This window comes from Bufo gargarizans, chromosome 1 (genome assembly GCF_014858855.1).
Source record: "Bufo gargarizans isolate SCDJY-AF-19 chromosome 1, ASM1485885v1, whole genome shotgun sequence".
In the NCBI taxonomy this organism is placed as follows: Eukaryota; Metazoa; Chordata; class Amphibia; order Anura; family Bufonidae; genus Bufo; species Bufo gargarizans.
Window position 1 is genome coordinate 124,702,309 of NC_058080.1, and position 19,983 is coordinate 124,722,291.

At 42.4% G+C, this 19,983-nt stretch overlaps 1 protein-coding gene across 5 annotated transcripts in view; it reads left to right on the forward strand.

Annotated features, from left to right (window-relative positions):
- FAM149A (family with sequence similarity 149 member A) overlaps nt 1-19,983 on the forward strand; it is a 201,731-nt gene that overhangs the window by 144,840 nt on the left and 36,908 nt on the right. For all 5 annotated transcript variants that reach the window (XR_006390399.1, XM_044297878.1, XM_044297869.1 and 2 more), the window contains 9 exons: nt 1,368-1,478; nt 5,161-5,293; nt 8,021-8,163; nt 9,680-9,814; nt 13,497-13,676; nt 14,220-14,407; nt 14,539-14,699; nt 14,807-14,901; nt 17,620-17,844. Coding sequence is in view for 4 of the 5 variants with exons in the window: in XM_044297878.1 (XP_044153813.1) it covers nt 1,368-1,478; nt 5,161-5,293; nt 8,021-8,163; nt 9,680-9,814; nt 13,497-13,676; nt 14,220-14,407; nt 14,539-14,699; nt 14,807-14,901; nt 17,620-17,844 (1,371 nt within the window). In the remaining variant the exon portion in view is untranslated. The remainder of the gene's footprint in view (nt 1-1,367; nt 1,479-5,160; nt 5,294-8,020; nt 8,164-9,679; nt 9,815-13,496; nt 13,677-14,219; nt 14,408-14,538; nt 14,700-14,806; nt 14,902-17,619; nt 17,845-19,983) is intronic.

Below are 19,983 nucleotides of genomic sequence, written 5' to 3' on the forward strand. Positions count from 1 at the left end.
ACTAGAAAATTCTATGATTTCCATTACATCAGTTATCAAAGATAATATTTATTTGCTAAAGATTTATTTGCTTATTTGCTTATACTAAGCCTTGGAGGATGTCGGTTATGCGATGGTTATTGCGCCGACATGTCACCTTACAGTTTACTGTACATTTTAGGTTGACTGCGGCTGAAGAGACTTTGGACAAACATCCTGGTACATTTTCAAGGGCACATCAGCCTCTAGCAGTTAATAATTCCTCCCCGGAATAGCCTGGCCACACTGATAAGCTGCTTGTTAATAATTGAGCCGAGTATTCAGCACTGCTGTTTATGTGACAAATGGCCAAACACTAGTTATAATAAAAGTAGCAGAATTGAAGTATTTTTCATTACTAAACGTAATATGCGCTGCCAGACTACGTAGCTCTGACGAATGTAGGATTGATTCTATCATGACACAGATGTAATAGCCTTCATGCGCGAGAGATTTCAGCAATTAATAGTAACAGCCTTGAATGTCACTATACGGGTACGACCACACGGTCAGGTTTCTGCATCCAGTTTTGGAAGCCAAAACCAGGAGTGAATAAAAAAAAAGAGGGGAAGTCATATCTGTCCTGTATACCAGAGATCAGCAACCTTCGGCACTGCAGCTGTTGTGAAACTACAATTCCCAGCATGCTCCATTCACTTCTATGGAAGTGCTGAGAAGAACAGAGCAAGTATGCATGCTGGGAGTTGTAGTTTCACGACAGCTGGAGTGCCGGAGGTTGCATACCCCTGCTGCATACTTTCTCTCCTTTTATGATCCACTCTCAACTTTGGCTTCCAAAATCACATGCAGAAAGCTGACCATGTGGACGACAAGTTAAGTGTTCTAATGGGTTGATTAATATAGTTCAGGGTTTCCTTAAAGGGATTATCCCATGACTAAATAAAATCAGACAATATCTTTCTAACAAAGCTAGAACCAGCCCTGTACCTCACATGGATCCAGAGATCTCCTCATTCATTGCTCTGCTAGGTTTATATCAGGCTGACAGCTCAGAGGGAGTGTCTTTTCTGCTGCAGCTCAGGGGGCGTGTCCATGCTCTCCCTATCACAGCTCAGGGGGCGTGTCCCCTCTCTACCTATCACAGCTCAGGAGGCAGTTGCAGGATGAAACTGAGCATGTGTGGTCTTCTCAGTGAGCAGGACAAAGAAATAAGACAGGTGGCGCTATACATTTACATTTTATTGAATAACTCACTGGCTATGCTAAAAAAATTTTTTGCATGCAATTACAAAAGTATTCAGTTCCAGGTGCTGGTTTGAAAACTGTAGAATATTTTTCGTGGGACAACCCCTTTAAATTTTAGTCATATTTATATCTCTCTTTTTCAGAAAAGGATTGTCTCGAGGTAACGCAGACCCTCGGCTCTCTGACAAAGGAGGTGACCCTCTTCCAGTGCATTTTACACGGCCTGTCCAGGAAGCCATCCATAACTACATCTGGTACAGTATGCACTGAATTTTTCCAGTTTTCTTTTCAGATATGGAGTACTTTATGAGTATAAATATCGGAAAAAATCCAAAAGGATATATTGTTCACATGTAGCACAAAAACACATCACAGCAGTACCCCCAAACAAGTAATTTGATATATTTTTTCATGGTTTTGCTGCTACTGGTGGCATTTTTATTTTATTTTATTATTATTTTTTGACATTTATGTACCTTGAATATCATTTTTTATATGGAATGAATATGCATAGAAGAGACTGGGCCAGGTATTGAAGTTGCCCATGGGATAGAGCAGGCATGCTCAACCTGCGGCCCTCCAGCTGTTGTAAAACTACAACTCCCACAATGCCCTGCTGTCGGCTGATACCTGTAGGCTGTTCGGGCATGCTGGGAGTTGTAGTTTTGCAACAGCTGGAGGGCCGCAGGTTGAGCATGCCTGGGATAGGGGATAACTGAGTGGTGGAGGTCTGACCACTGGGGCTACCACTGAGCATTGTAGCTGGCTATCTCTGGCAGTCCCATAGCGAATTAATGAATGAAATGGCAGGGGGCATGATCGACCTACTGTTCCATCAGGAGGAGGAACGAAACTCCTGTTTTTGGGATTTGTACAGTTCCCAGTGGTTGGACCTCCACAATCAGTCAGTATGCCTTATGCTGTGAACTAGGGATAATTTTACTACTTGGCACAGCCCCTTTATAACACTGTGCAATGATCTTTATTAGTGCATTAGACCAGTTTCACCAACACGCAATTGACTGAAGCATGCTACCACAAACATTTAGCATAGACACCACTGATGAGGTGGGCATGATAGTTGTCCTCATTTCCTATGCAGAGTTTTCCTGCCATTTTCTCAAGCATTTTTTTTTTTAAATGCCGTGGTCTGATGTTAGCTGTAACTCAAAAGGCATATATTAAAGGGGTTGTCTCATCTCACCGCTATTAAGGTCAGATGAGACACAGCCTTAACCACCAGCTGGCCGGGAAACAGCAGAGGGCGCTAGTGCGTGCTGTTTCCGTAGCTTCAATGCACTGGAATGGGAGCTACTGAAACAGAAAGTTCCTGCCCGCTCTGCTGTTTTCCGGCTGGCTGGTGGTCAGAGCTGTGTCTCATCTTAGGCGAAATGAGACAAACCTTTTAAACTTATTACAGTTTTTTTTTTCCAAGTTATTTTACAATAAAAAAATAAATAAAAATGCCTCTCAAACACTGTGTGAAGAAGCCTGCTGTAGGTTTGAGCCAGCTGGTCGTCCTATTCAGTGGTTTATAGTTGCATGCTTCCATTAGGTCATCATTGTCTGGACTCTTTTTTTGCACCATTGTTCTTTGGCATATTTTTGCTGTAAAAACGCCAGCTCCAGATGTTATCCGAAAGTTTATGTAAAATGTAAAAGATAAATCACACAGGCACTTCTCTATTACTGCCATGTTTGTTCATAAGGCCTCATGCACATGACCGTGGTGTGTTTTGCGGTCTGCAAATGGCGGATCCGCAAAACACGGATGGCGTCCGTGGAAATTGCGGAACGACACGGACAGCCTTCAATATAAATGCCTATTCTTGTCCGCAAAGCGCAGACAAGAATAGGACATGTTATATTTTTTTAGCGAGGCCATGGAATGGAGCAACGGATGCGGACAGCACACGGAGTGCTGTCCGCATCTTTTGTGGCCCAATAGAAGTGAATTGGTGCGCATCCGAGCTGCCAAAACGGCTCTGTTCCGTGGCCCCACAAAAAAAATATAACACGTCCTATTCTTGTCCGCGCTTTGCGGACAAGAATAGGCAATTAACAAAATATTAGTGGCTCACCGGTCCTCCTGATGGATAGGTGCACACCCCTTAGAGCCCCCTGTGCTAGAGTGAAACTGAAGATATATATTAAACTGGATGGGGGGGCACTCTAAATTTGGCCACACATGTATTAGAATAATTGGATTGATTTATTGTCAGTGGCTGTCAGCCACTGAGGAAGGGGTACCTTTAACCCCTAAACGCGTCTGGTACTGAGCAGTGAGGGTCGTAAAGACAAAAGGAAAAGAAAAGAAAAAGGAACATACGACTATAAGGTCCATTTGAGAGAAAAAGAGCACAAGATTCCTCATTTTCAGCTGAAATATCTATCGTTTGATTCGATATCTAAAGACACGCCCTTATTCAGAGTCACGTGACAACCAGGTGACCGATTACCAGGGATACTGCAGACCATGTGGGACGCCACAGGTCCTGCAAAAACATACCCTGAATTTAAGCATCGCGGTGAGAACCTCGCTACATGTGCGATTCGATTCCATATCAAATGATCGAATAAACAGGACATCTATCTACCCACTGTGAGTAAATCATAATTGTTGTTTATATTGTCTTATATTATATATTATTGTTTTTTGCTGATTTTTATTCGTGACAATAAATCAATCCAATTATTCTAATACATGTGTGGCCAAATTTAGAGTGCCCCCCATCCAGTTTAATATATATCTTAAGAATAGACAATTAAATTAAAGGCTGTCTGTGCTGTTCCGAAAATTGCAGAACGCATGCGGACGCCATCCGCGTTTTGAGGATCCGCGATTTGCGGACCGCAAAACACACCACGGTCATGTACATGTAGCCTAACAGTGATGTAAATTTTGCTAGAGTTCTTCTGTCACCCACCTCCTGCACTGGATCAAGGGGACAATCTAGGACAGAGCTAGCCTTCTTAATGACCTTAGGGTACTTTCACACTTGCGGCAGGACGGGTCCGGCAGGCTGTTCACCATGTCGGATCCGTCCTGCGGCTATTTCGCCGTATCGGCGGACTGCCGCTCCTTCCCTATTGACTATAATGGGGACGGGGGCTGAGCTCCGGCGCAGCACGGCGGTGCACGGCGAAAGCTGCCGGACTAAAAAGTCGGACATGCAGGACTTTTTAGTCCGGCGGCTTTCGCCGTGCACCGCCGTGCTGCACCGGAGCTCAGCCCCTGTACCCATTATAGTCAATGGGGACGGAGCGGCGGTCCGGCGATACGGCAAAACAGCGGAAGGACAGATCCGACAGGGAGACCAGCCTACCGGATCCGTCCTGCCGCAAGTGTGAAAGTACCCTTATCTAATCTCTGTCTCTCAGCCATAGATAAGCTGCTCCCCCAACAATACCACACCATAGCATATGGCTGATGCCACCACTGAATCAAAGAAGGTCTTTAGGAGCGTTTCCTGCACTCCAAAGGACCTCAGTCTCCTCAACAGATAGAGTATGCTCTAACCCTTTTTGAAAAGAGCATCAGTGTTATGGCTCCAGTCCAGTTTGTTGTTCAGGTGAACACCCAGGTACTTATAAGAGTCCACCACCTCAATGTCCGTTCCATGTATGTTCACCGGAACCAAAGCAGAGGGCCTGTGTCTGCGGAAATCCACCACCAGCTCCTTAGTTTTCCCCACATTGATCTGGAGCTGGTTCCGCTGACACCAGTCCACAAAATCCTGTGTCCCCTGTCTGTACTGAGTCTTCCTCACCTGTGATAAGGCCGACTCTTAAGCAGATGTAGATAGAGCAACATGTTCTACAGCTTTGTTTCTTCACTTGGTGAATGGCCACTTAGTACTTACAGTAGATGACAATAGTATGCCAGTGTCATTTAATTATTATTATTTTTTTTTTCCATTTTTTATGTTTCCACAGTGAATCGGTCTCATCTTTGTCTTCCAGTGGACAAACCACTCCAACAGATTTAAATAATTCTTGGTCAGGGATTCAAAGCTATACTACTGGACTGTCCACTGAAAGGAGCTCAGTCTACTCCTGGAGAGATGATGTATGAATCTTCTTTGTCAACATTTTGGAGGATGTTCAAATCTAGTAGTTTGAGTTCTCAAGATAACCTGTTACATTTGGATTTTTTTTATTTTTTTATTTAAAAGTTTCTATGGTTGCTTTAAATTAATGTATGTATTCTATGTGGGCTCAGTGTCAGGGTCACTATAGAGCAAATCAGTATACAATCCTTCCTCAAACAAAATTCCCATCAAGGGTTAAAATGCTAAGAACCCCCAGAACCATAAATTGTGGGAATCTATTGTGTGCTCAGTATCCAACTGAAAAGGACATTGAGAGGAATACTTGTGGGCTGCTATCACTCAGTTGCCCCCAGCTAATCACTAGGAGTGTTCTCACCAATACAATGGAACTGTATATACAGCCCAAAATGTTATTTTAATAGAGTAGTTTCAACGCCATTTATATAAATATATTTTAAAATTAAAAAGATATGCTTTGGAGATCATTTGAACAGATTTACATAACTTTTTTTTTCTTTTTCCTGTGCTTTTTTTCCGCTCATGGCAGGTCTAAAAAAAGGTTGGGGTGTGGGCAGGGAAGGTTGGAGAGGATCTGATACTGAAGGGGGTAGAGAAGATATGATACAAATAATGGTAGAGGTAACGCTGGATGAGGGGATATGATACTGCGGGGGGGGGGGGGGGGTGATACTGGGTGGAGAGGAAGTGATAATGGAGGGGATATGATACTGCGTGGGGGGGGGGGATGATACTAGGTGGAGAGGAAGTGATAATGGAGGGAGGGAGAAATGATACACATGATGGAGATAATACTGGAGGGGGGATATTATACTGTAGGGGGGATGATATTGGATGGAAAGTAAGTGATACTGGAGAGGGGATAGATGATGCACATGATGGAGATAATACTGGAGGGGGGATATGATACTGCAGGGGGATATATTGGATGGAGAGGAAGTGATACTGGAGGGAAGGAGATGGTAAACATGGTGGTGGAGATAATACTGGAGGGGGGATATAATACTGCAGGGGAGATGATACTGGGTGGAGAGGAAGTGATACCCAAGGGGGAGAGATGATACTTATGATGGTGGAGTTAATATCGGGGGGATATGATACTGGGTGAGATAATTACAGAAGCCATAGATGAGAACTGTAGAGAAATGGGGCATAATACTCGGGGATGGGGAAGATATGATGGGACGGGGGAGAGATTATGCCTGGGAAATTGAAAGTGATTTTAAACCTGAAGGTGAGTTATTATAGGAAGGTGTGATACTTAGGGGGGAGAGGGAGAGATGGTATCTAATAGGCAATTGGAACTAGTGAAGGGGATATAGATGATAACTGAGAAAAGGAGGGAGAGATGATAAACTGGAGGGACGGAGAGAAGATACTAACGTAAGATAATACTGAGGAGGGGGAGAAATGATCCTTAGAGGATACTGAGAATGGAGAAAGAGTGTCTTGATTTGGTAGGTTAGCAAGAAGTAGGGGGCAGAGCGAAGAGTACATAACTGCAGGATCAGACTGCATTTATCTGTAGTCTGTTACCATGGAGACACATATGTATGGTACTACATATATATGTAGGGACTGCATAAATTATAGAAAATAGCACAATTATTTGCTTAATTGCTTAGTTTCTTTTTATTTTAACTGCATTGATAAATTGGTTGCAAAGGTAGAGGAACCATTTACTTGTTTCCTTTATGATGGTTTTGGAGGTAGGGGGATGCCAAAATAATCCTGCACAAGGCGCCAACTAACCAAAAGCCAACCCTTACCCTGGTGCCTCTTTGTCAGGCACAAATTACACCTTGTGTTTAAGTCTGTGTAAAAAGCTGTTGGAAATCTGATGATTATTTGCTTAATTGTAAATGAACTCTGCTCTTTAGTGTTTATTTGGTGATGTGGCTGATGAGGCGGGAGCTGTGGACTAGAGCTTTAGTCCGGGCTACCTCCTCTCCTCCCATGCTGCTGCACCGAGGACAACTGATCATGAAGTGCCTGACTCAGACTATTTGTACATGTGGACCTGGACTGGTTCATGTTCTCTAGAGATGTATGTGACCCTTATTGCCAGCGTGTTGAAATGGCTACTCACTGCTAATCTGTAGGAACCTGCCTTCATATGCTATTTTGTAGTCATGGATATTGTGTTTTTTACGGCACATAAGGAGAGAAAGTTTTAGTGGAAGAAAGTTAGGCAGTCACTCAGGGCCTCTATTTTCTAGGAGGAAGCTGAAATAAACCAGAATTGTTTACTGATGGATGGCGGTATTATTTGGGCACTACAGTATGGTGGAATTATGTATGGCAGTATGATGTTGGCTCTATATGACAGTACTATGTGGGCTGCCTAAAATGGCCAGTAAGTCTTACTTTGCATGTTGCCCAGGGCCCCGTTTTCTATAGGACCGGCCTCTGATTCTGATATATGATTTGCTCAAGTTGGCTGCAGGGGTGAAGACCTTGATATTGACAAATATACTTATTCTCTGTAGACTGATAGAACAAACTATATGACAATAAATATATTGATTACAACAAACAGTTAATAATTGAAATACCGGCACATTGCTGTACAGACTGCAGCAGCGTAAATGACCCCAACATAATTTACTCTGCAATTGGGTTGTGAAGTAGAAACACAAAGTGAGACATTTATCTCCAACACAAGATGCTATTCAGGCACATGTCTGCCCGGTGATCATTTTCCCATTTTGTGCTCCATCTGGCAGGAGTTTGATAAAGCCAACACACAGAGAGTGCATCAGTTATTCTGGGATGTGGATGAGATGCTGTTTGAAGGCAGCATTACTTCTCAGAACAAGAACCTGCAAGCAGAATGCAAAGACTGGACCAAGAGGTCTCTTCATCTTAGGTAACATGTGACAAAACAATATCACTGCTCCAATGTAATCAGCTAGATTGTTACTTCATTGCTGTAATGGCTACTACAATTTGTATGGTGGGCAATGGAGTCTTTTTTTTCTGGTTCTTCTTTGGATTCTGTGCAGAGGCATATGTGCACCCCAAAGTGACCGGCCAAGAAAAGGAATCCATTCTCTTTCGATGTGTAACTCCTACCACATTTCTTTCACACCTCAAACCTTCTTTTCAATCTGTTATGGGATTGGATGTGTGTACTGTTCCTTCAACTTTAAAGGGGTTGTCTCACTTCAGCAAATGGCATTTATCATGTATACAAAGTTAATATAAGGCACTTACTAATGTATTGTGATTGTCCATATTGCTTCCTTTGCTGGCTGGATTCATTTCTCCATCACATTATACTCTGCTCTCATCCAGGGGTTACAGATAAGGGAACTTTCACACTAGCGTTTTTCTTTTCTGGTATTGAGTTCCGTCACAGGGGCTCAATATCGTAAAAAAAACAAACGAATCAGTCTTATCCTAATGCATTCTGAATGGAGAGCATTCCGTTCAGGATGCATCAGTTCAGTCCCGCTTATGTTTTTTGGTTGGAGAAAATACTGCAGCATGCAAAAACACTTGCAGCATTAATTTCCATTGAAATGTATTAGTATCGGATCTGGCTTTAAAATTGCCGCATTGACAGATCCGTTCTTCCGGTCCGCGCACGTGCAGACCTTTAAATTTGTGAAAAAAAATAATACTGGATCCGTTTTTCCGGATGACACCGGAGAGACGGATCCGGTATTTCGATGCATTTGTCAGACGGATCTGCATCCGGATCCGTTTGACAAATGCCATCCGTTTGCGTCCGGATTCCCGGAACTGCCTGGCGGAATCCTCTGACGCAAGTGTGAAAGTACACTCATACTGCAGCGCAGATACTGTTTGGCTGGTTAGGGATGCCTATGCACACTCCCAGAGTCCCAGCCACCAGAGAGGCTGGCGCCTTTTCCTATAATATGCAAGCACGTCCACCTCTGCTGGATTGCAAGGTGGTCGTAACCCCTGGTAAGGAGCAATGTATAGGGCAGTGATGGCTAACCTTGGCACTCCAGCTGTGGTAAAACTACAACTCCCAAGATGCCCCCCTTGCTTGGCTGCTCTCAGAACTGTATAGAAATAAATGGAGCATGCTGGGAGTCGTAGTTTAACCACAGCTGGAGTGCCTAGGTTAGCCATCACTGGTATAGTGTGATGCAAAAATAATTCAAGCCAGCAAAGGAAGCAATATGGAAAATCACGATACATTAGTAAGTGCCTTGATTTTGTCTACATGACTTTGTCTACATGATAAATTCCATTTGTTTTTAGACAACCCCTTTAATAAACCCTTTGCTCATTTTTTATATGCTTTATATTTTTTATTTATAAAGAAACCGTAGCTCTTCATGTACCATTGAAGTCTATAAAGAATACGTTCAGCTCTAAATACCTTTCTTTTACTTACTGGTGTATTTTAGAATATTGGGCAAGCAACTTATATTTCCAAAGGATGACGGTTTCCAGCACTTTCAGGGCAGGAATTCAAATTCCTCATCTTCGAGTTCATCTACAGGTTCCAAGAGTATTAATGAGCGCTCCAGCTCCTTGAGGCAGTAAGTAGAGCAATCTTCTTACTTCTCATTGAAGTGTGATCTTTTGAGAATAAGGTGCTGGCTACATAATTTTTCCCTGAGGATAGGGCTCTCTAAATGTGATGAAGTATCAAACTACATGAGCAATGGAAACACCATGCTTTTTAATATACCTGTTATATCACAGCTAAGGACTACATAAAGCAATCTGCTATGTAGTACTTAGTACTAGAGATGGTTCTTTCTTCAATGTGCAGATGATTTTTCCTAGAAAACCATTAGAGAGACTGCAAGGTTTCATTTAAGTGGATGGCCCATGTAGTGCACTACAAGTAGCACAGATCACAGATCATGATTATGCGCCCTGCCTAACTGGTTTGGGGGTAGAGCACTTCTTCCTGTGTATATGCATTAGGCCTCATGCACACGACCGTATTTGGTATCTGTGTCTGATCCCCATTTTTTGCAGATTGCACACAGACCCATTCATTTCTATTGGTCCGCACACAACAAAACAAATGAACAGGCAGCACACGGATGTTATAGGATTATAGATTGGTACTACACAGCAGGATTATAGGTTGGATCTACATGGTAGCATTATAGGTTGAAACCAAACAGTAGGATTATAGATTGGATCTACAAATTAGGATTATAGGTTGAACGTATATGGAAGGATTATAAATTGGACCTACATAGTAGTATTATAGGTTTGAAGTACAAGTTAGGATTATAGGTTGAACGTATATGGAAGGATTATAAATTGGGACCTACATAGTAGTATTATAGGTTTGAAGTACAAGTTAGGATTATAGGTTGGCTCTAGACAACATGTGGCCCACGGGCTGCATGCGGCCCTTAGAGCCATGGTTTGCGGCTCCCATCCTGTTGGTCAGAAATACTGCTGATCGTGTGATCAGCTGTGTTTCTGCCTGTGCAATGAGCAGGACCGTGGTACGGTTACATGGACGCCAAATTATGCAGTGGGTAAGGATATGGGTATAATAGTCTATAGTTCTGTTTGTGACGCCAATTGCAGCGTACGCAGGGTACAGTCACAGGGCCCTTTAAGGTGTTGTAACTCACGTACCAGGCAAGGAATGCCAGAGTGTTGTAATGTCTCTGTATGGTAGTGGTAATAGTGTCAGAGGTGTCTCCTACCTGGGTACGACTGGACTCTTGGATCCTTGCTCACTTGCAATAAAATGAGTGTGGTGCTAGTATAAGTAATGGAGGGATTTGCAGCAGTAATTGAGATCCAGACCTTGGGTAAAGTTCCAACATGTCTTTACTAGTAGTAGCTTTCATCCAAGCATGGTACAGCATTAGTCTTTGGTCCCAGCAGGTATTGGCAATGTGTGGCAAGAATATATCTTTTGCTCTATCATGTACCTGGAGCTTTGCAGGAAAGGACGTCTGCTTAGTAGCTCTGTAATGTGGCAGGAATTTGGCTTCTGCACTTTCTATCTTCTGCTGTCTGGGGACTGACTAGCTGAGGAGGAATATGGCTTCTCCTAGGTCTCTGGACTGTACTCACAGCTATTGTCTCAGGGTATACTTCTTCCTGGAATTCTGGAGTTGTCTGCTTGCTTCTACCAGCTGAGGCTGAAGGGCTCAGGCTGGGGATGATGATCAATGTCTCAGCCGAGACAAGATCCTGGCTTTGGATCCCTATATCTGGGAGCTCCTACAAGCACAGCCTTCCCCTAGCCGGGGTGGCTGGCACACTAACTTAACTTCCTTCCCTCTTCATGAGGCAGGATGTGGGCGCAACCCACTTCTGCTCACAGAGGGGGAGATAAACTGGAATGAACTATTCCAGGCTAGAAACACTAAACTGACTTAAGTCCCTGCTAACACATTGCTGCCACCTGCTGGTGAATATAGAAATTACAGCAATATACATGTAACAAGGCTTTACAATGCACATTTGTGAGAATATTATGTGAAATTACATTAGATGACAAAGTTAATACTCTTAACAGATTGTAGCAGGGTAAAAGAGTTTCGTAACACAACTCTGGGGTGTTACACCTGGAGCGCCGCACAATGTTGCATAGCAGTTCTGTATTCTGCCTTCTCCTCAGATAGGTGGCATAGCTCTCAATAAGCTCTATGCAGTTTGGACCCAGCGATCAGATGATCCCCGGGCGTCTTGGCGGCAGAGGCGCACAGAGCTGCAGGGTCAGTAGACCCTGATCAACTCTGCCTTGTACAAAGCCTTCCCCAGCAGGCTGGTTTTCCCTGCAACTGGGGCTACTTTGGATGCCCCAGTTACAGTGGAAATAGTGCAAAAAAGGTCCCTCACTGTCTCCCAAAGGTCTTTCAGTGACCTCTTGGGGACAAATTAAAAAAATAAGTTAAAAAATTCAAAAAAAATAAAAAATAAATTGAAAACAATAAAATAAAAATTATAATAAAATCCAAATAAAAGAAAAAAAAATAAAGAAAATAAGTCCTCTTGGGGGACATATTATGTGGCAAAAAAACTATTAAAAAAAATAATTGAAAATTTAAAAATAAATAAATAAGAAAATACAAATACAGTATGGACAGTCTTTTTATGGCCTCTTGAGGGACACATTATGTGGCAAAAATATATTTAAAGAAAATAAGCAATAAACCAATTTTAAAATAAAGAGGAAGAAATGCAAAATTAAAAAAAAAGTGTCAGTGTCCCACAAAGGTCTTTATATGACCTCATGGGGGACATATTATATAGAAGAAATATATAAAAAATTTAGTTAAAAAAAGATAAAAAATAATAAAATACATAAAAGACCAAATCCGTCGCAGTTATTGCCCCATTCACGTGAAACTATACATATTATATAACTAAGCAACAGACACAAAATAGGGAATTAATTATAATAATTTATTTTGGTGTCAGTTTGTATATTTAAAGAATAAGGAGCTATTAAATTATTAAGCCCTCTGTGTGACATTAAAAATTGTTTGTCCAGTAAAAAAAAAAAAAAGTTACAACCGTTTGAACCACAACGTCATTAAAGGGTTAATCAGTGAGTGCTTGCTCCGCTAGTAAGGTGCTTACTGGTTATCGCATGCCGCCTGGTGGTAATAACCAGTGAGCTCCGTCCTCTGCTTGAAGGACAGCGCTGATTAGGAGGCAGAACCCGCCGGATGTAAACAGCGCAGGGACTGGAAGGTGGAGGCAGCGGGGGCAGTTCGGAGGATGGGGAGCAGGTAAGTATAACTCTCAGGACTGGGCTACCAATAATGAACATAACTAAATGAAGGCAGAATAACTGTGATAGTAATCATTCCCCCTACTATTCACTTTGCCTTGGCTTGTGTAATAGGCCAATGCAAATGAGCGCCGATCGACATTTTTTAAATTTGCAGGCCCCTTGAAATACAGTGATGTGACAATGCGGCGTTCAGAGCAAAAAAGATTGTGCACCCCTGCTCTTGAGTTCAGGCCTAGTTTTCTGAGGTGTGAGCACATGTAGCTCCTCTCTCTTCCTCAGTTACCACAAAACTCACGCACTGAACAGTGGGCGAGCCTAAGTCCATCTCCTAGCATCCTTAAAGGGTGAGTATAGTTAACCCTGACAAATCCATACAAAACTATTGAGTGTACAATACAGTAAATCATACAGTTACCGTGTTCTGGGGTACTGCAGATGCTAGTACTATATTGAGAAAGCACTAACACCTCTATTTAAAATGTAATTTATTTCAGACTGTGTGTATCTGGATCACGGCTTGTCCCGACAGTATCACCATTACAAAGAACTGATGAGTCCACATCTAGTACAAGTTCTTTGGGGTCTGAGTCATCAGTTTATTCATTCCTGGAGGAAGAGATCTATGATGTGGAAGGCACCATTGAGGAGTACCTTGCCTATGACAGCAGAGAGCAGTAAATAGAACATTTTCCTAATTTTGTAAAATAAGAATGTGGCTATTATAAAAGATTGCATATATAAGCTCATCGTAATGTGAACAGTGTTCAGTCACTGATGGCTCCAAGCTAAGACTTTGGCTGAAGTTCCTTAGCTTAATAACTTAATCTGCATAGGGAGTTTTGATATTCAAAAGAGTTTTCCAATGTCTAGATACTGGTAAACTCTCATCAGAATAGGTCATTAATATCAGATGGGTGGTGGTTCAACACCTGGCATCCCCACCAATTGCACCGGAGACACCACAGTGGACGGAGCTGGAAGCAGAAAGCTCTGACCACTGTGTAGTAGCTGTGCCGGCTACTGCAGCTCCAATTTGCTACACAATGCATGGAGCTTTCTGCTTCTGACTCTGTCCCCCGTGTCCACAATGACAGCGGCAAACATCAGATCTCCACCAACATGATATAGATGACCTATCCTGAGTATGGGGCTTCTATATCTAGACAGCAGAAAAACCTCTTAAAGGGTTTTAAAATGGAATCTTCCTTAACCATTAGTGATGATGAGGGTTTGGATCAAAAGAAAACTCAGCTTCACCAAAAGAGGACAAAGCGTGGCATTCCTCCGGTTTCCCCTAATGACTGTATCAAGGACACAGTCGCTGCAGAAGTTTTTGATGACACTTGGAGGACTATAGTGGGATCCATTCAAGAACTGCTCATTAAAACATGGGAAATTGCCTCAGGTAAGTAAATGAAGATTGACATTGATTCAGTACTTGATAAAAAACTGTGTGTATTAAATAACAGTACGTATTGTGCTGCAGCTGTTCTAACGACTCTTCAGATTTCATTATGACTAAAGTAAAATTTCCAGTTTCAGTGGAAATAAAACAAGCAGGAAAGATCCATAATTCTGCAAACCACTATCTTCAGCTTCCAGTTCCTCGTTTAACGTCAGAGACGACAGTCGTTCCTCCATCACGAGGCTCTGAGGCACGGAGTAGTTCATACGGTGCTTATATTTTTACGCCGCAGGTACAAACAATGATAACACAACAGCCCCATCCCCCGATCTCTAGTCTGTCACTATACTAATATATCACATAACATTTTCATCCTATCTGTTTTCTTCTGTCTTGCAGACAATTCGTAATTTAGGTAGTGACTTGAATGGATTAATGACGATACAAGCTAAACCTTTGCAGCACCGCCATGCTGGACTGGTAGAGAAGACACAGTATGTATTGTTCACTGGTTGACAATAGGTCAGTAGGGTAACTTGCAGTCCATTTGAAAACCACAGATAACAAAAAAATAAAAAATAAAACAGATTAAAAAAATTATCTTGAGGGGAATTTTCAAAATCAGTTTTTGAGGAGTCTCCATCGCCATAATGTGCACCAAATGTATCAAATATTACATGCTGTTTGGTGAATCAGGGCATTTTTAAGCCTGAGGGTACTTTCACACTTGCGTTTTTCTTTTCCGGCATAGAGTTCCGTCACAGGGGCTCTATACCGGAAAATAACTGATCAGGCATATCCCCATGCATTCTGAATGGAGAGTAATCCGTTCAGTTTGCATCAGGATGTCTTCAGTTCAGTCGTTTTGACTGATCAGGCAAAAGAGAAAACCGTAGCATGCTACGGTTTTATCTCCGGTGAAAAAAACTGAAGACTTGCCTGAATGCCGGATCCGGCATTTTTTTCCATAGGAATGTATTAGTGCCGGATCCGGCATTCAAAATACCGGAATGCCGGATCCGTCCTTCCGGTCTGCGCATGCGCAGACCTTTAAAAATGAAAAAAAAAAAAAAAAACGGATCCGTTTTGCCTGATGACACCGGAAAAACGGATCCGGTATTGCAATGCATTTTTCTGACTGATCAGGCATTTTTCTGACTGATCAGGATCCTGATCAGTCTGAAAAATGCCTGATCAGTCAGAAAAAATGACATCCGTTTGCATACAATTTGCCTGATCAGGCAGTCAGTTCAGGCAACGGAACTGCCTGCCGGAATCAAGCAACGCAAGTGTGAAAGTACCCTAACACTTCTGTTGAGATGTTACTCCACTTGCTATACCACTCTTTTACTAGAGCAAAATTGCGACAATTTTTGCAGCATTTTAAAAAGTTATATTTGATAAATGTGCAGTTGAAACTAATCACTAACATAGCTAACCACGCCGACTTTCCCACGCACTTTTATAAATTGGAGTGCGTTGAGTAAAAATGCAAAATGTCACAAAAACATTTTGCACAAATAAGCCCACAAAAGGGGCAAAACCCTATTTTGCGACTTTTTGAAGCCCGAATTCTGGAGCGCACAGCTTGATAAATTCCCCCCAATGACTTGTGTTACAATTCCAACCCAAATCTGTTACATTTCAAAAATACAGCTGGAATAAAGACACTGTTTTATGCACAGCCGGAGAATGCATTTAATTTATATAACAAGGAGCACTTATCACTTTTCTAAATAACTTAGACTAGGGATGCCCAACCTGCGGCCCTCCAGCTGTTGTAAAAACTACAATGCCCAGCATGCCCTAATGTATGCTGATAGCTGTAGGCTGTCCTGGCATTCTGGGAGTTGTAGTTTTGCAACAGCTGGAGTGCCTACCTGACTTAGACAATCCCTTTACAATACAAAGGGGGAGATTTATCAAACTGGTGTAAAGTAGAACTGGCTTAGTTTCCCTTAGCAACCAATCAGATTCCACCTTTCATTTTGCACAGTTCCTTTGGAAAATGAAAGGTGGAATTTGATTGGCTGCTATGGGCAACTAAGCCAGTTCTACTTTACACCAGTTTGATAAATCTCCCCCAGAGTTTCTACATCATGAATTACTTTGCATATGCAGCGACCCCGGGGAGAGGTGAGGATTGGAGGAGTGGTAGTAGTGGCTATGATTGTGGTAGTAGTACTCACAGTTCAAGGTGGGAATCTTCACACAGTTCTCCCTCACCCAGTTCTTCACCCAGCCTCTAGGCTTTCTCTGACTTTCTGGGGCTCCTGCCTGGTGTTAGTTGGGATGCCCTTAAAGGTGGATATTTGGCATGGTTAAAGGCAAGAGGTCAAATTTAGGGGCCTGCAGATAGTAGAAGCAATAACCGGGCTTGTTGGTTGCAATAAATAAAGTCTATCGTTACTTAATTGATGATGGGCGTAGTAGTACATATAGCAGCAAAAGGCACAGTTACCAAGTATACCACAGTGTAGTCTCTCGACAGCTGTGTATGGTCAGTGTCAATGATGGTAGTAGTAGTTCCTGGGTCCCATTCTAAATACACTTTGCAAGTTTCTATGGCAACAACATGCATGCAATTCCCAGGCTGAGGGGAGCAGAATTTAGATCTGGATGGCCAGTCCATCCCAAAGTGTGGAAGGTGCCAGAGACAGTAAAGTCTCAAAAGTCTCTTGCCCTAAACAAGCAAATACCTTATTGGTTCTGGACCATGGAAGATGGCCGGTCTCTTTCTTTCAGGGGTACTGTGGTGGCAAAGTTCTGTCTTTGGCAGCTGTAGTCTCAGAGAGAAAGGTTCGGTGGACTTGGGCCTAGTCTGCAGGAGTCTGCACTAGTAGGTCTTGTCTGCAGCCATGCTTTGCTCCAACTAACTAAGTGACCAGGGGGTGGACACAGTTTATCATCCTGGTAACCTAAGCAAATCTGCCATTGTTTACTATATATTGCCCATACATACACAATGCATAAAGAAATATGTGCTTTAACAATAAATCACATTTAACTCCATAACATTAAATTAACCCATTTAGCAGTAATTAACCCTGTGCAGTAGTCCTCTGGGCACTGTATATACACAACAAAGAATGTGCAGTTTATACACATGATCTATACACATACTAGTTAAAATGTGATTTATTTAAGTTTTCTTGAATCATCATTTAACAATTGTGTAAGAAAAATAATTATCAATTTTATTTTATTTTAAGTGAACAAGAAGATAAAAGTTTACCTGCTATGCCAAGAGTATTAAACTCCGCAAGAAACCGACTTGGAAGATCGAGTGACAATAGCATTTTTTCATCCTCTCGGCTTCTACACACTCCTTCTAGGAAAACCCCCACCCAGCGAAGACTGCCTGCTCTTACATTAGATCCAATGCGCTCGAAAACACCCAATGTGTACAGTGATGAAGTCCTTAGGGGTACAAAACTGTGAGTATCCAGAGAACATCCAGGTCATGTTATTGCCGTTTGGCACATTTATAAATTATTTTCCACCAGATCTGGAGGGTTAAAAATGGCACATTCATTGGTGTGTGTAAATAAACAGATAAAAAGGAGGGTTAATCAAATCTTAAAGGGATTCTGTCACAAAGTTTTAGGCTATAGAGAGATGGACATGCACGGCTAGATCGCCGCTAGCATGTCCGCAATATATCTGTCCTATAGGGCTGTGTGGTTTTAATGTCTTTAAAAAAGGATTTTATAGATATGTAAATGAGTCTTGTATGTGTCCAAGGGGCTGTACTAACCTTCGTGGAGCCCAGCCACGCCCGCCTGTGAAGGAGCCCAGCACCGCCTATTTCCTCAGAATAGATTGCCGTAATCTCGTGATGCGCGAGCTCGTGCATGCGCAGTGCCGGTATAGTGTTCCTTCCCTATGCTGGCATCAGCCTCAGGGAAAGAACTGCGCATGCGCGAATCTCGCGCATCGCGAGATTACGGCAATCTATTCGGAGGACATAGGCGGTACTGGGCTCCTTCACAGGCGGGCGTGGCTGGGCTCCACGAAAGTTAGTATAGCCCCTTGGACACATACAACACTCATTTACATATCTATAAAATCCTTTTTTAAAGAAATTAAAAGCACACAGCCCTATAGGACAGATATATTGCGGACATGCTAGTGGCGATCTAGCCGTGCATGTCCGTATCTCTATAGCCTAAAACTTTGTGACAGGATCCCTTTAAGGAAAATAATTTCCAAAAGATAAAATAAACTAGAGGTGCCAATGGAATCCCCATGGTAGAAAGGGTGTAGAGAATAGAGAGAGGCTGCTGTAGGGATGACAACGTAGACAAATAATCTACGTGTAAGTGGACAAGTGAGTGGAAAAGCGGTGAGAGTAAACACATTAGGGACTAACAGTGTCCAAAAATCTTTACTGGTTCCCAGTCGATCCCCGGCTATCGTGCCAATTTCAATATGAATCGGTGCTAGGGATAATACACAGTCCAACAAGTGGATTATAATGGTTAAAAGAATAGATTATTCAGCAAAAAAAGAATAGATTATTATGCAAAGGGAACTGGATTATCAAATAGAACCTATCACCTGAAAGAAAATAGAGATATGTAGATCATCTATAGCAGGAATAGCCAACCTGAGGCTCTCCATCTGTTGCAAAACTACAATTCCCATCATGCCCAGACTGCAAACAGCTATCAGCTTACAGCAGGGCATTGTGGGAGTTGTAGTTTTACAACCGCTGTAGAGCCGCAGGTTGGCCATGCCTGATCTATAGTAAGGTGAACCAGGATTGGATACAAAAGGAAAATCCTATTGTGACATTGTGTCTATTAGGTAACAAGGTCAACACTATTTGTTATCTGTAGCAAAGTGATGGTATCAATCTATATCATGTGGATGGGTATCCCCCAGAAGGTGATGGAGATTAGCCACAAAAAAAAAATATGAAGATATTGGTTGTATAAAACCTAATAAAACCATATAAAAACAAAATATATATACAAAGTATATAGTATTAACTCACTTCACTGGGGGTGGTCTGCAGGATAACCTCAATACACCTACAGATCCTAAAATCCCCCTGGCCAGAATCGCCTGTAGAATGGTAGATACTTGATGGCAGCCCAATAAGGAGATGGCTTTAGATCAATATCCTTTATTAAAGATTCTGCTCAACGCGTTTCGGGGAGTCAGCAGGGTCCCCTTCATCAGGAGCAATACAAAGAAAGCGTAAAAACAATTTACCAGTGTATACCAGTAGAGATGTTTCCAGTTATCCAAATATAAACACCCCCCATACTGCTACCCCTGACAGAGTTCCTTGTAGACCACTGACATACCTCAAGCGGTCAGTCGACCACTGAGGGGTAGAACAATTTATAACAGTAGACATGACCAGGATCCACTCAAGAGGAACCCCCAAACTGCACCCCCATCCTCAAAATAAGACATTTTTTTATATCTGCCCATTATTTGGCTAGTTCAGTACCAGTACCCACTAGGCCTAAACCCACGAACAATGTACATGAGTCCCCGTTTAGTTCAGAGAACAATCTAACAACAAACCCCTTGCTGTGACCTCACAACCATCACCCTAATTA